This window comes from Melospiza georgiana, chromosome 4, assembly GCF_028018845.1.
Source record: "Melospiza georgiana isolate bMelGeo1 chromosome 4, bMelGeo1.pri, whole genome shotgun sequence".
Classification (NCBI taxonomy): domain Eukaryota; kingdom Metazoa; phylum Chordata; class Aves; order Passeriformes; family Passerellidae; genus Melospiza; species Melospiza georgiana.
This window is the reverse complement of record NC_080433.1, coordinates 29,999,788-30,014,045: the sequence shown is the minus strand read 5'-3', so window position 1 is coordinate 30,014,045 and position 14,258 is coordinate 29,999,788. Positions and strand designations below refer to the sequence as shown.

Sequence of the window (14,258 nt, the reverse complement as noted above, 5' to 3'; positions counted from 1 at the left end):
GGCAGTAATGAAAGTGTCCCATTGATAGAAACTTCTCAGACATAACAGCTGCACAAGAAGCTCAGCCACACTTACTTCCTTTGAGATGAGACTGAAGGTTTTTAAAAACAGAATCTGTATGGGTAACCTGTCCCTGTGGAATCAAATAGGCGGAGTGGGAGTTTGCATGGCTGTCCTGAGTTTCAGGCACTATGCCACTCATTGGTTTCTTCTGTTGCAGTTTGGCTGTGGCACTGAAGGAATGTGTTGAAGCTGGCAAGGGCCTTTTTTTCTTTCTTTTTTTTTTCTTTTTTTTTTCCTTTTTTTTTTTTTTAATAATTCTTTCTTTCATTTGGAAACACATTTTTCCCTCTTTGTTGCTGTGGTTGCAGATGCTCTATGCTGTTATATTTTTTATTTACTGGAGTACCTGAAGTGGGTGGCACCAGAAATCACTACGGGTCCTAGGACCTTGCAGATGAGCTCTGCATATCAGTTACAAGTTTTGTGTGAAAAGGAATAGCAGGAGAGAATATCTGGTGCATTGGACAAGCTGAACAGGCTTTAGATGCATTTATTGAATTATATAGGTGGATCCTGGGTTGTGGAGAACAGGAGCATCAGTTGGGTAAGGCAACCTGTACAGTGTCTGCTCTGTACGGTCCCAGAGCTTGGTGAAAGGGTTCATGTAAAAACAAATTATAGTTGCAACAGTTCTTCCTCTTTCCTTCACCCTATTTTGGTGTATTTGGACCTGCTGGTCATGCTAAATACATCCCGCCTCAGAAATCTCCCAGCTGTCCACACTCATTGCTCCAATGACAGGAATGCACCATGGCCATTATGATCCCCATTTTTGGTTTTATTTGAAGTACACATAAGTAGACTTTGCAGATTGCTTTGAAGTGAGCAGGTCTGCCTGTATGTGTGTACCTCTATCCGGAGATTTTTTTTCCTTTTTTAAATAGCCAGTAGTTTCAATTTTGCATCAGTGCATGGTTAAAAAGCAATACACGTCAGCTATTTCTTAACTTCATTTCTCCAATGAATTATTTCTCCTGTTTTTTTGTTTTGTTTTCTTTTGTTTGTTGTGCAGTTGACTGAAGAAATGTTAACATCCCGCTCTAAATCTCTCAGTGGAGTCTCTGTTCCCTTCTCTGATATAACAGATGGGTTATTGCTTGTTATAATTATTAACATTGTGGTGTGGGACAGGGCTGGGGTGGGAGCCATTCTGGGGGGCTCGGGGGGCTGTGGGAGTCCTTGAGGTTGGAATGTTAACTCCAGTGGTGACTGACTGTTTCCATAATAGCAGGTTGTTGTGGCTGCACGCTCTAGTACTTGAGGCTGTGTACTTCACTGAGCTTGTGGTAGAGCCTAGGGCGAACTGCTGTCCCAAGAGAATGCTGGGATGGATAGAACTAGCCAATATGAGTCTGAACGTGGTGACTTTGCTGGTTGTTCTAGCTCCAGATGTCAGCATGCTTAGTTTTTAATTTTGATTAATAAATGTTACTCTGTTCCCCCTCCCACACCTGATTCCAACCCTTCTTTCTTCTTCTTTTTTTTTTTTGTTTCTTTTTTTTTTTTTTTTTTGGTTTGGTTTGTTTTTGTTCTGTTTCGTTTTCCTTTATGAGAGACATGAGTTAAAAGACAATTATATGATAAGCCTTTTTGGTTTCAAACTGCATCTTGCTATCATGTTCAGAGTATGTGCCAGGCACATTTGAAGCAGCTTCTGGTCTGAAATGTGACTGGCAAGTGAGGAAGTGTGGGGCAGAGTGGGAATCAAGGGTGCTAAGGCTGCTAAGGCCAGCTGCCCTTTGGAAGGTAGTGCCTGGAGAAAATGCCTCCTACACTGTGCCCAAGTGACACCCCAACGGTTCAGGAAGCATATAGCCTAAGGGGAATACTGCAATGGCATTGATACAAAGTTTTGGCTTAATTTGGTGAGGTTAATGAAGGTTGGATTTGGATTAAGGCTGCACCTCATTCCCCTGGCCTCTGTCATGTTTTACATGGTGGTACAATGATAGCATGGCAAAACCAAGCTAAACTTCCCCAGCCATCAGTCCACAGTGCAGGATTTGAAACAGCCAGGTGAGATTAAAAGGGCTAAACTGTAACATGGCATCTTTTCCAGGCCATGTGGCGATGGTTCACAGGTGTTGCTTTTTACATCTGTGTTGCTTTTTCTCCCGTTAACTAAAAGATTGAAGAGGCTGCAACTCCCTTTTCTCTGGAGTAGGAAAGGATCTGCAAACATGCTTTGGATAGCACATCAGCCTTCACAGGGCTAATGCAGGCCACATGAAAGAAACCAATATTAATTTAAAATCACTACTTCTAATTTAAAAGCTACCCAGGTTCAGATTGAGCAAAGTTCTGTAGTGGAGCTGATCTTGTACCCTTAGTTAGTTACACGTATGCAAAAGATATATAGGGAAGAAGTGGTAGAGGTATGTTGAGCTTATTCTGGAGGTGAAGAGCATAACTCTGCCTTCTGGTCCTTCAAACCCTGAAATGTCAATTGGAAGAAAAAAATAAAAAATAAAAGCCAAAAGCAATCTGGAATTTTCTGATGTTTTTTATGGCTCATTGTGTTTCTAGAAAGTCAAAACTATGGTTCATTTACCAGGCCTTCACCCCAGGTTAAAAAAAGTGTTCAGAAATACAATAAAGATCCAACCAGGGCTTCAGAACCCTATTTGCTGCCTGCTATGCCACCTTTGTCCCTGATCTGAAAGGTGCCTGGCCTTGGTCTTCCAGTACTGCAGGCCTTGCTCTGCCCCAAGAGCTCCTTGTGGGAGTTTCAGGAGGAGACTCATGGCTCTTCTCTGAGTCAGAATTCACATTTTGACAACACAGCTGTTAAATACATTTTTAGTAACTACCTCTGATCACCTTTGCTACAGGTGTGTAGCATGGGCAGAAATACAGCAGCAGAACAGGCTGTTCTGGCATAATTCTCTTGACCTGTTTCTTTCTTGTATGGAGAGGAGGGGAGAACAGTCTGGCTGGCCTCAATATTGGTTTGCTTGTTGACAGCCCTGAAACCAACGAGACTGTCTTCTCTGACCATCTTTTCCTGATTACTTTTCACCTTCTCTGACTACTGCTACTTTTGCACATGTGGATCCAATTAAATTCTAGCCCTTTGGGTTTTCCTGGCTGTAAAAGAGAGAGGGTAAAAAAAAAAGTAGGAATTTCCCTGAATTTCTCCTTTTAAAAATACTTCATAGAAAATGTCCACCTCTGATTTCCCCTGCTTAAGAGGAAGGGGTCATAAAAAGTACCTTGCATGCAAGATTCCGAGTCTTTCCTAGTTTCCATTTCCTCCATGCCAAATTGCATTTTCTCTAGGGTTGTAACAATGCTCAGTCTTCCTTTAGTGTATTCCTTTTGCTAAAGAGGATAATGGAAGGGCCTCCCTGGTCCTGCTAAGGAAAGGAATATACATGAGTTAATGGGTGATGCTTGTGATAGACATGACATGGGAGCTGATGCAGTTTGAAACACTTCCTTTCCTTGTGACGTGTGTGCCTTTTTTTTAATATTTTTTTTAATGCTCTCTATGGGTGGACAGGTATCTGTAAAGTCAGTTCTCTTCTCTCCTGCAGGGTGGATATGCAGCCTACAGATATGCACAGCCTGCTACTGCAACAGCAGCCACGGCCGCTGCAGCCGCTGCAGCAGCTTACAGCGATGGGTATGTAAGGGAGAGGTGTCCATGGGGGCTAGCTTGCTGTGCTCAGGGATTCAAGGAGCATTGATCCATCACAGAACTTCTGCTTCTTTCCCCCATTTCTTTGTCTGACCTGCACTCGCATGTGCACACATGCATGCACCGCCCAACACGGAAGACTTGAGTGCACGATTTGTCTCTGCTCCTGGACAGTATTGCCCTCAGTGTATGTGAGCAGGCACAAATCCTGGCCTCCTCCCTATCCTTGTGATTCTCTGCACAAAGCAGGCAGTGTGGTTACAACCTCAGTTGGAGATCGGGGTTTGGGCAGGCTACTAAATCACTGGGTGCGTTTCTCTCCCCGTCATAAAGTAAAAATGACTCAGCTCATGCAGTGCTCTAGGATGCTTTAGCATGCAGCTCGGAATAGATACAAAGGATTGTCTTGATCAGAGTGCTTGCCTTAAGATTTTTCATTGCCTGTGCAGTGAGGCTGTGTTTTAATCCTAGCACATTAAAGGTTATACTCCTCCCATAGTGGAGAATCCCTCAGTGCTTTCATTCAGCAGCTGTTACTGTGCCAGTAGCACCAGTCCCAGCAGTCCCTCTGGTCCCTAACTGCATCACGCAATTACCCAAAGGTAAGGGATGCACTAGCTGACATTTCAAAGGTGCTGACCTCTTTCCTGCAGGTCAGGCTCATGGCCTGTGCCACATTCCTCCTGGCAGGCTGTTCTCTTGCCCATCTCATACAATGCATGGCAGCATGCTCATAGGATCTCTCTGCAGAGGAGCTGCCTGCGTGCCAGTGTGTGCATGGATGCATACATGTGTGTGCAAGGGCATGCTGCTGCTTCCATTACCTGTGGTCAGACAGGTGATTTACAGATATTACTCTGCCCCTCCCAAGTGACTTTTTCTTTTTATATCTTTTCTCCCTCTCTTCAGTTATGGCAGGGTGTACACAGCAGATCCTTACCATGCCCTTGCCCCTGCCGCTAGCTACGGAGTTGGCGCTGTGGTAAGTGGGATTTTCTTTCTTGTGCTGTTTCTCATTTCCAGCATGGGGAACAGCCACTGGGTATCATGCAATGAAACCTCACCCACCCAGAAAAACTTCTTTGCTGAGGGAGGAGGTCCTTAGCAGCAATGCTGTGTTCCCAGTTGTTCCACATTCATGTCTATGTGTACACTTATAAAGGAGCCAGGCTGTAGGAGACCAGTTATTATTTGATCTTGCACATCATCTAGTACCATGAAAAATAGGAATAGCAAACAGAACTGCCAGGAGCCAGAGCGCTGTTGGTGAATCAGTAGAACTGTATAGAGGTGATACATAGAGCAAAAATCAGCAATAGTTAAGAGATTCAGGATACCTTTTTTTGCCATTTTCAGTTCTAGGAAAGCAAGGGAATAAGTTGTTCTTGTGACATCTTGCAAGTGAAACAAAGCTGCTTCACTTGCTTCCCTCTTGCTCTAGTGGAAGGGTGCGGTGTCCTGCCTGCCAGCAGTAGTTATGCAAGGGCAGGATGAGGTATGCTGGCATCGGAGGGGAGTGGAGCAGCTTGCTGAAAACACATGCTTGCCCATCTGCTAGCCAGCGCAGTATCTGTGTTGTTGCAAAGGCTGGAATACAAATGTGCTCAGAGAAAAAGACACCTAAAAATAGATATCTGCAGTGTAGCAACTCCATTTCAGCCTCAGCTCATCATGTGGAATCTCTTTAGGGTCAATGAGGGAAAACCAGGTAGTTCTAGGATACCCAGTCATCATATCTATTTTAGACCTTTACCTTGAGGTGAGGTGAAGAGCATCCTAGAAGTCCTGGTCTCCGCAGTCTCTAAAGGCAGCCTGGACAACTGGCTTGAGATTAGGACTGGTGAGTCCCCACTCTGGTACTGAATTCCCTTCCAGCAAGACTTGCCAAACTTCACCTCCAGCTGGCTGGCCATGAGCATGCCCTCCTGAGCCACATCTTTGGTTTTGCAGGCAGAGTTCTTTCTTGCTTCTTAGAGGTGCTCATGGTGGTGGGTCAGTGCCAGGACATGTCCTTCCAGAAGCATTTGGGTGCTGTCCTGGATATCTCTTCACAGTTCTCCTCCTAACAACCTTTTCTTCTCCCATTTCATTTCTGCAGGCGAGTTTATACCGAGGTGGCTACAGCCGATTTGCCCCCTACTGAAGTGACGTGAGCCCCCTGCAAGCGGGACAGCCCCCCCAGTTCATGAGGCCTGGCTATTGCAATATTTACTAGTAGAGGAACTCTATAGCAAGTCGAGGAGGAAAAACAAAAAAAAAAAACAAAAGAGAAAATACTTTTTTATACCTCACTATGTTCTTCAAATATGTATTTTTTTTTCCTTTAAATTTCTGCCTTTAATTCTTTTGTTCCAAAGATTGTGCTTCTTTTTTTTGTTTGTTTGTTTTTTGTTTTCATTTTTGGGGTTTTTTTAACTGTGGTAAAAATAATGCATTTCCGTGTCTGTATGTTGGTGCATAGCTTATCCTACCAATCACGGAAAAGGCGATTAGCGATAAGGAAAGCTGTTAGAAGTTGATATCATGCAATTAATCAGGAACACGCAGCCAGAGTTACTTCCCTGGGTCTGGTGCTTGGTGCCTGTGAGACAGGAGGACGTGAGGGAGAAGTCTCCACCTGCCGTGTTTCTGGTCTGCAGAAGGAAGCACTCTTTGGCTGTGGCTGGGACCTGAATGCTGGTGGGAAATAGTAATTTACATTTGGAAATGGGGGAAATGCAGAGACTTTCTTTGTTTCTATCACCATCTGACGCTCACAGGTTTGTGACAGTTTCAGCAGTGTCAGAACTTTAGACTTCGCAAGAGAAGAGTCCCTCAACCTGCCCAAAGACTTCAGCTGTTACCTGCTCTATAGGGGACAAGACTTTGAAAGGAGTTTTTGATAAGGATGATCTTTTCCCTACACACAGAACTTTTACTCACTGATTTTTGTCTGCTGCAGGTGACTGTAATTGTCATAGTTTTCATTCCTCCTTTTGAAGATCTTTCTCTCTTGCTGTCCCTTTCCACCCCTTCATTCCTCGAGGAGTGGCAGATGCAGTGCAGGATCATGCAGAGTACCTCTGTTGTGGACAGCAAGTGATTAAACGTGGGGAGGTGAAGCACCTGCAAGCTTTCAGAGGAAGAAAGCGAGCAGAAGAGGCGAGCGTGGCACATGCTCTGAGGCCCAGCCTGCAGGGACTCTCTGCTGCTCATCCTGGGCTGCTTAGGTGCTTCTGCAAGTAATCTATTTCAAATAACGTGAGTGAGGAAAAACCAGTCATGCTTAAGCTGCTCGAGGTGAAGGACAAGCTTGTGGGTTTGTGTGGGGGAAGAGGATCTAAATGTGTATCTAAATGTGATCCTGAAGTAGTTTTGTATCGCAGAAGCAGTTCATGCAAGCTCTGAATTCATAGGAACTTCTTACCACAAGCTATTTCAGGCCCTTCCATAGCTGCATTGGAACCCCTGGGTTTGTTTGCCCAGCTTCTCACAAAAAGTTGTGCACCTGGTCTGCTGAGTCCATATAGACACTACATATTAGAAGACTTGGAAGGATAGAAACTATTTAGCTGAGAGGTCCACGCCTCCCAAGACCATCTCCCTTCTGCTCTCACAGACAGAGAATTTGCTGTGTTTCGAAGACAGCACACTTAGATGACTGTGAGCTGTGATGTGATGTGGAGTTGCTGCTCTCCAGATCTCCCTGTTCAGCTGCTGGCTCGTAGAGTGCTCCCAGTAAACCCAGTGGTCAGAGGCAGGCTCTAATTATATGCTGGAGAGATGCAGAAGTGTGGTTGTACCGGGCTGCCTCGACTCCATGCATTGGTGCTGGGGTGGGCCCCTGCCCTCAGAAGGGCAGCTCAGAGTATGGATTTGTTGATGGAGCCTCTCCAGCTCCTGTCAAACACCTGCTTTTCCATCCACCACTGATACAGAATAGGAAAATTCCTGCATTTAACACTAAGCAACATCAGCAAGCAGAGGTCTTGCTCCTGGGGGTGTGTCCTGGTCCAGCCACACACAGCCACACATTTTTTGCTCTTCCCCAGTGATACATGGAGCCCCTCTGTGCACAGCAGAGTTGAGGCATCTCAAATGGGAAGAATGGGGACACCATTAGTTAAGCTAGAGACCCTGAAGCTATTGATTTTTCTGGAGGAATTGCTAGATAAAGGGGACACCAAACTGCCAGCCTGTTGGCCACCTTTTTTTTTCCTGGTTTTATTGTTGGTTTTTTACTTTTTTTTTTCCCAAGCCAAAGTTTGGTTTGTTACTGTTATGACAATTTTTTTGTTGTTTGTATATAAATACTTTAGCTTGAAAATAGGGAGGGGGAGAACAGGGTGTTGGGGCTTTCACAAAATCTAGGAAATGAGGGAGACTCGGCATGTTTGGGGGTCTTTACTGCCTGAGTTGGGGTAGAAGAGGGAGGACTTGTGGTAGAGATAGTCATATTCAAGGGGAGTTATTTCCACTGCAGAGCAGCCAGGAGACTTGTGGAGCTGGGATGCAGCAAAAGCCTCTACTGGACTTGTTCTCCCCACTGTGGGTGGAGGGCCTGAGCGAGGCCATCCCTTCCCTTGCTGCATGCAGTTCCTCAGGCTGTGAGCCCAGGAGCCTCTGCAGAGTCCCTGGGGCAGCTGCTCTCCCACTGCCCCTCTCCCACATTCAGTTCAGCTGGTTCTGACTGCGGCTCCCAAAATGCCAGGTTCTCCCACCCTGAGTGCCCTCCCCTGCCCTGGTAGTGCCACCTGCAATCCCCCCTGCCACTTGGCCTCCCTGGGAATGGGGAGGCCAGCCCCATTTCTGCCTCCTGGCAGAGTCTATGCATGGCAGCTTCAGCCCGCCCAAGGATATGAGGAATGTGAGGGGTTTAGTGCAGAAGCACCCAAACTGTGGGGGGCCGTGCTCCCCCGATCTCCGAGTAATACGTGTTGTGAGACCTTCCAGTCTGATTCCTCCTGTATCCCAGCTTGGCCTGCTCTGGTCCCTCCCTGCCGGGCTTCTCTGGTGCATTAAGCAGCCGGGGTCTCTGTGGCGCCACAGTTAATGCTGCAGGATCCCCTGAGGGGGCTTGCTGATGGCCTGGCTCCCTGCTCCCAGCACTGAGCTGCAGAGGGGACACCGGAACACTTGCATGGCCAGGGGCCAGAGGTAGCTCACTGGTTCCAGGTGTCCAGAGCACCAGACCTCCCAAAAACTTGCATGGCAAGGTTTCTTGAGTGAGTGTTGTGTGTGACAGGAGAGCTCTTCAGCCTTTCTTCTGTGCTGGTGAACAACAGCTCCAGTTTCACTCTGATGTGTTGTGAACTGGCTAGAGATGCTTTCAGAGTAGCCAAGGTGTGGCTATATCCAGCTTTCTGAAGAAGTGAGGACAAAGCCTATATCTCCCTATGCAAAATTAATTACGTTTAATAAATTGAACTGGGCCCTGGCTTATTAGAATGATGGCAGCTAGTGCTTGTCCGTGCGATGGGTCTGCAGTCACAGGTCCCTTGCAAAGCAGGCTTTGACTTTCTGAGGGGAACTGCACAGGCAGCCTGGCAAATAGCTTGCTGTTTGTCACCTTCTAGTCTGGTGGCATCTGGGATTCCTCTTGATGCAGAGAAAAAAAATGTATCTTTAACTGTAGCTGCTTGTGCTGTCTTGCAATAGGTCCAGCCAGCACACGATGATACCCAGATGAAGTTTTGGTTTGAAGAGTTGGTTTATTTAATGTGCTGGTCTGTATTTCCTTGCAGTTACAGTTGTGCTGGTATAAAGTAACTACTACTGGTATAGCATATTCTCTGCTGGGAATAAGTTATATTGATGCCCAGCGCGTTGGCAAACTGTTCTCCTGTCCCCGTGTGTGGGAGGCTGCACTGTTGTAGGTGAGTTAGCTTTTCTAAGAAAAGCCATGACAGGACCTGGAGGCAATGGGGAGCTCGGTATGAGCCTACTGTAGCCAGCTTTTCCCAGGTTAAGCAGTTAGGTGGGTCCTGTGTGATGGGTTCAGATAGACAAAGCCATGTTTAAAGATAGCTATGGCTTGGCTGTTCCAGTGCCTGAGAGGGAGCAGATTTGCCCAGTGAGGAGCACTGGCTCTGGAGTCTGAGACCTGTGTTTCAGACAGGGCTCTGTCAGTGACCCCTCAAGGGTCCCTGTGGGGCAGTCATGTTGCTACTTTAGACTTTGCTTCCCTGTCCCTAAAGTGAAGTTGAAGTTTATCCCTGTTCTTACCTGTTATTGGGATCCATGGATGTGAAGTGTACAGCGAGAGCCGAGGAGGGATTTCTGAGTAGCTGGCTTGAGTGCTGGTTGTGGAACGGTTAATGAAGCCATTTCCCTGTCTGAAGAGAGACACTGGCTGCTGGGCTTTCAATTCCAGCACCCAGAACTCTCTCGGTGAGGAATACAAAGCAGAGCTTCCCAGTTCTACCCATGTTTTTCCCCAGCCCATCCCTATCTGTATCTTCCCATCCTAGCCACGAAGATGAAGGCAAATGGAAAACAGGTTTGGGGAGCACTTAGGAATTTAATAAAGGGAAACCCAAACAACAGCTCTGGGGAGTGCTTTTGCTGAATCTAGCTCCAAAGGGAAAGCACACAGGCAGCCTGGCAGAGGACCTGCTGCCTGTGACCCTCCAGCCTGGCAGGGTAGGGGAATGCTGTCCTTGGTGTAGAGGGGTGATTTTTAAAGTGTTTTACCTGTTTGCACTGTTTTAAAATAGGAGGGTGGGGGGAGAACCAACCTAGTGAACAAGATGAACATCCAATGTAAACTACTTTGTGTTTTTATTTTTGACATGCTCTTGGATAATGTCAAACATTTTGTAGTATACACCAGTGAGACTTGATTCTTTGTTGCATAAAACACTATTTTTGGTGATGTTAATGTCTGAAAAGCCTGTTCCCTGCATCCCCACCTTACTGATTGCCCTCTCCACCCTCCAACCCCAGTAAACTTCTCTTCTACAATGAAAACTCCAGTCAACAAGGCAAGCAGGAGTCTGATAGCCAGAGTGTGAAATGGGGCCCTTTGCAAGTAGGCTGTGGGGTTTGTGCCTGGTCTGCTTTGCTCCAGCCAGCAGTTGTCAGGAGAGCCCCCATCCCTCTGCAGTGCCTGCATCAGTGGCAGCCTGCATGGGACCCAGCATGGCCAAGTCCTTGTCTGTTGCCACTGCTGACCCTTGGACGACAGCTTCTTGCTGGGGCTGCCAGTTCTGCCTGTGGCTGTCCTGTTGGGGCCGTGGGCTGCAGCTGGCCCAGGCTTGTGCAGGTGACCAGCTTCCCATGCTGCCTCTCAACTTGTGATAGAGCAGGAATGCATCAGCCAAAAACCTTGCCTGATTTCACCAGGAGATTGCTGGTGTCTAAAGCCGTCCATCAAGATACTTATTTGGCTGGCAGTCAGAGTCAGCAAAATGCCCGTTAATCTTAGGAATGTTTTTTCTTTTTAAATTTTTGTTGATGCTCTGAAGTGGGTCAATAAATCTCTTGCCAGATTCCCAGTTCTCTGCTGGTGGAGAGGCTTGTTGCTTCCCTGAGGAGTAAATTCCTTACAGAAATCAGGCCTCCCACATTAGTAGTCTCAGTTCTGGTCATATTTTTCTATTTTTTTCTGTTCACAGTATTTTGTGTGTGCGAGTGTGTAGTTTTGGCAGCTCAATTTGGCTGCATTATCAAGTGACAAAATCATCCTCTTTTACCCTAGGGGATATGACTTTGTTTTGTTTTATTTCCTTGGGTTTTCTTTTTTGTTTGTTTGTTTGGGGTTTTTGTTAGGCTTTGTTTGGTTTTTGGTTTGTTTGTTTTTTTTTTTTTATATGATAAATCCTGCTTGTAAATAGCTGGAGCTAAAACCTGGGGCTGATAGCAAATGAGAACCAGGGCTATAGAGTGATACAGGGCTGGTGGAGTATTTTTCTGACCTCACAGGCTGATCTCTTTGAGACTTGGAGATTTTCAGTGCGAGGCTGAGATGCCACAGCACCTCCAATGGCAGCAACAGACTTGCCCCTTGTCGCAGTCTCCCCAGCACCTCCCATTCCAGGTACCCCGGGGAGCAGGGCGCGTCCCGAGGGGATGCGTTCCCTTCCCCTGGATCATTTCCTAGGACGCCCGAGCCGCTTGCCCAGGGTCCCATTTCCCTGCTGACTCTGGAGAAGCAGTATCTGCATCCCAGGGCTTTGTGACAGCCTTTAACTTCCCGCCCTCCCTCGTTAAGTATCATATTGTATAGTAGCTTTCAGACCATACAGTATTCATTGGGTTATTCCTATTATTATCAAGTAGCTGGAATTGTGAAGGTTGGAGTAGTTAGATCTTTAGCTTTTATTCCTTTTTTTTGTATTACTATCCATGTGTATAAATTATTGATCATGTTGCTGGCTTTTATAAACTCTAAGCAAGGGGGGAAACCCTTCCTAACCCTTTGCAAATGGTAATGAAGCACTGTTTTTAAATAAAAGAGAGAAACACCAGTCTGCTGGCTCCCCTGTGTTGTTTGTTTTTCAGCACATCTGGATGGATTTTGCTGGTGCATTGCCCTGGCAGGTAAAATGCAAAGAAGGGAAGCTGTGTGAAGAACGAGCTGGGAGCTTGGATCTTCTTAGCAGTGATAAAGGGCCTTGGCAACTCATGCTGGCAAAATCCCAGCCCCATCTGTTCCTATACCGACCTCAGAAAATCCACACCTTTCCCTGCCATTCTTTCCCATTGCTTCTTATTAGCAGAGAAGGGCCAATTGTTTGTTATTGGATAAGAAGCTTTTTTAATTTTTTTTTTCTCTTCAAGCCTAGTTGGTGTTTGAGCCTGTTAATGTGGAAGGAGAGACAACCATTTCAAATTACATATCTGCATCTCCTTTAGTGCCTGTGTGGCCAACCTTGCTCTGTCTGTGTTAGCACAGGTGTAATAGTTAACACACACCGCTGGAAGCTGGGGATCCTCTGTCAGTGTAAATTTCCTCTGGGAGTTTGGACATGTCTTTTAATTACTGCCCCTGTTGTCCTGTCTGTAAAAAGAGCATTGCTGCAGACAAGCAGAAATTCATTCACATTCCACATAGTACTTACAAATCCTCCAGTGAAAGATGTCATGCAAATATAGATCTGTGTAATCAGGTGCCTTTAAAACTGAAATGATCCTAAAAATAGCAAATAATAAATCCCTGTGGATAATTGAAAGTGATTATTGAAACAATAACTGAGCAAAATTACACAGCCAAATATGCCTAGTACAGTTGAGGCTGGTGCTTTAATTGCTTTTGGAAATGCAAGGTACCAGGAACAAAAAGGGTGGGATAAGGTGTGTCCCTGGGCAGTAGGATTGTCGATTATGATGCAGGAAGGTGTGCTAGCTCCTTAAGTATTCCTTCCCAGTATTTACCAAGGATATGTTCCTGTCAGATGATCCTCATTTCATTCTAACAATAACTCAAGAGGATGTTCAACAGTGGCTGCTAAAATTAGATGCTTGGAAATCAGGGCTGAATAATGGTTGAAGAAAAGCTGGTTAAGGGATTCTGCATCAGTGGAAATGGGAAAGGTCTTGAAAGAAAGCTCTGCGGTGCTGGGAGAAGGTGTTGCAGAGGCAGGCTTCAGAGGCACAGGAAAGGAGCTCTAGGTCTTCCAGCCTACCCTTGTTTCACGGCAAAGCTGTAAAATGGCTGATCCTGGAATTTACTAATTAGTCAAAGTAATTTGTAATTCACTAATTAGTAAATGTGTTGTAATATTCAGCGTTGCTCAACATGCTTTATCAGAAGCAGAGCTCACCAAAGGAAGCAGAGGTTCTTTAAATGCACTGCAAGCTGGCTGAGGAAGCAAACAAGGCTGATTTAATGCATCCCCCTTCCTATAAGCTGTAAATAATTGTAATAAGGAATAGACAAATCACATTAGTCACAGCTGATCGTGGGCCATGTTGCTTGTTTCTGTGTGTGTAGGTAGCATCACCTGAGTGACAGTGCCCCTGTCATCAGGAAGGACCTGGGCAGAGGGTTTGGCAATAGCCCTGGCGTGGACTCTGTACCAGGGGTCTTGGTACGGGTCCACCAGCGTGGCTGCCAAGTGAGAACCTCGGTGCCACACAGCTGTGTCTGTCTGCTGCAGGGTGGGATGGAGTCAGTAAATGGTAACATTTGCTGGAAAGCATTTGGATCATATTGAAATGATTTATGAATTCAAACTGAACTTGCAGAAGAGCTCAAGGGTGAGGTTAGTGTGACAGCTAAGGCTGCATCTTCGGCTGGCACTGACAAGCTGCATCAGGAGATTTGACCCAAAAGCTGAGGAAGAAGTCCTGATCCCTGTGCCAGCAGCAAAGCTGACTTCTTGTCAGGATTTTGCCACTGGACTTCTATTGACTGTACTGGCTCAGAGACAGCAGCCTGAGCATCCCTTTGATAGGAGAGCTTAGCTTAGTAGCTGGTGTGGGAGGAAGAGTTATTTCCATGCCCTCTTTCTGTCTTTATGCAGAAAATTGCAAAGTTGTAGAATAATTTGGGTTGGAAGAGATCTAGTTGGGTGGAGGCCATCTAGTGCTATGTCTTGCTCAAAGGTCAGTCAAGTTCATGTAACTGTAGCAT

The 14,258-nt window shown here is 46.0% G+C and overlaps 1 protein-coding gene across 9 annotated transcripts in view; it reads left to right on the top strand.

Moving 5' to 3' along the window:
- RBFOX2 (RNA binding fox-1 homolog 2) overlaps positions 1-12,150 on the top strand; it is a 170,266-nt gene extending 158,116 nt beyond the window's left edge. For 7 of the 9 annotated variants that reach the window (XM_058023107.1, XM_058023106.1, XM_058023104.1 and 4 more), the window contains 3 exons: positions 3,600-3,688; positions 4,613-4,685; positions 5,802-12,150. In XM_058023107.1, the coding sequence (XP_057879090.1) occupies positions 3,600-3,688; positions 4,613-4,685; positions 5,802-5,846 (207 nt within the window). In that variant the 3' untranslated portion in view covers positions 5,847-12,150. Of the gene's footprint in view, positions 1-1,075; positions 1,153-3,599; positions 3,689-4,612; positions 4,686-5,801 lie in introns of those variants that run through there. The other 2 variants (XM_058023113.1, XM_058023108.1) reach the window with 2 other exon arrangements.
- The last annotated feature ends 2,108 nt before the right edge of the window (positions 12,151-14,258 follow it).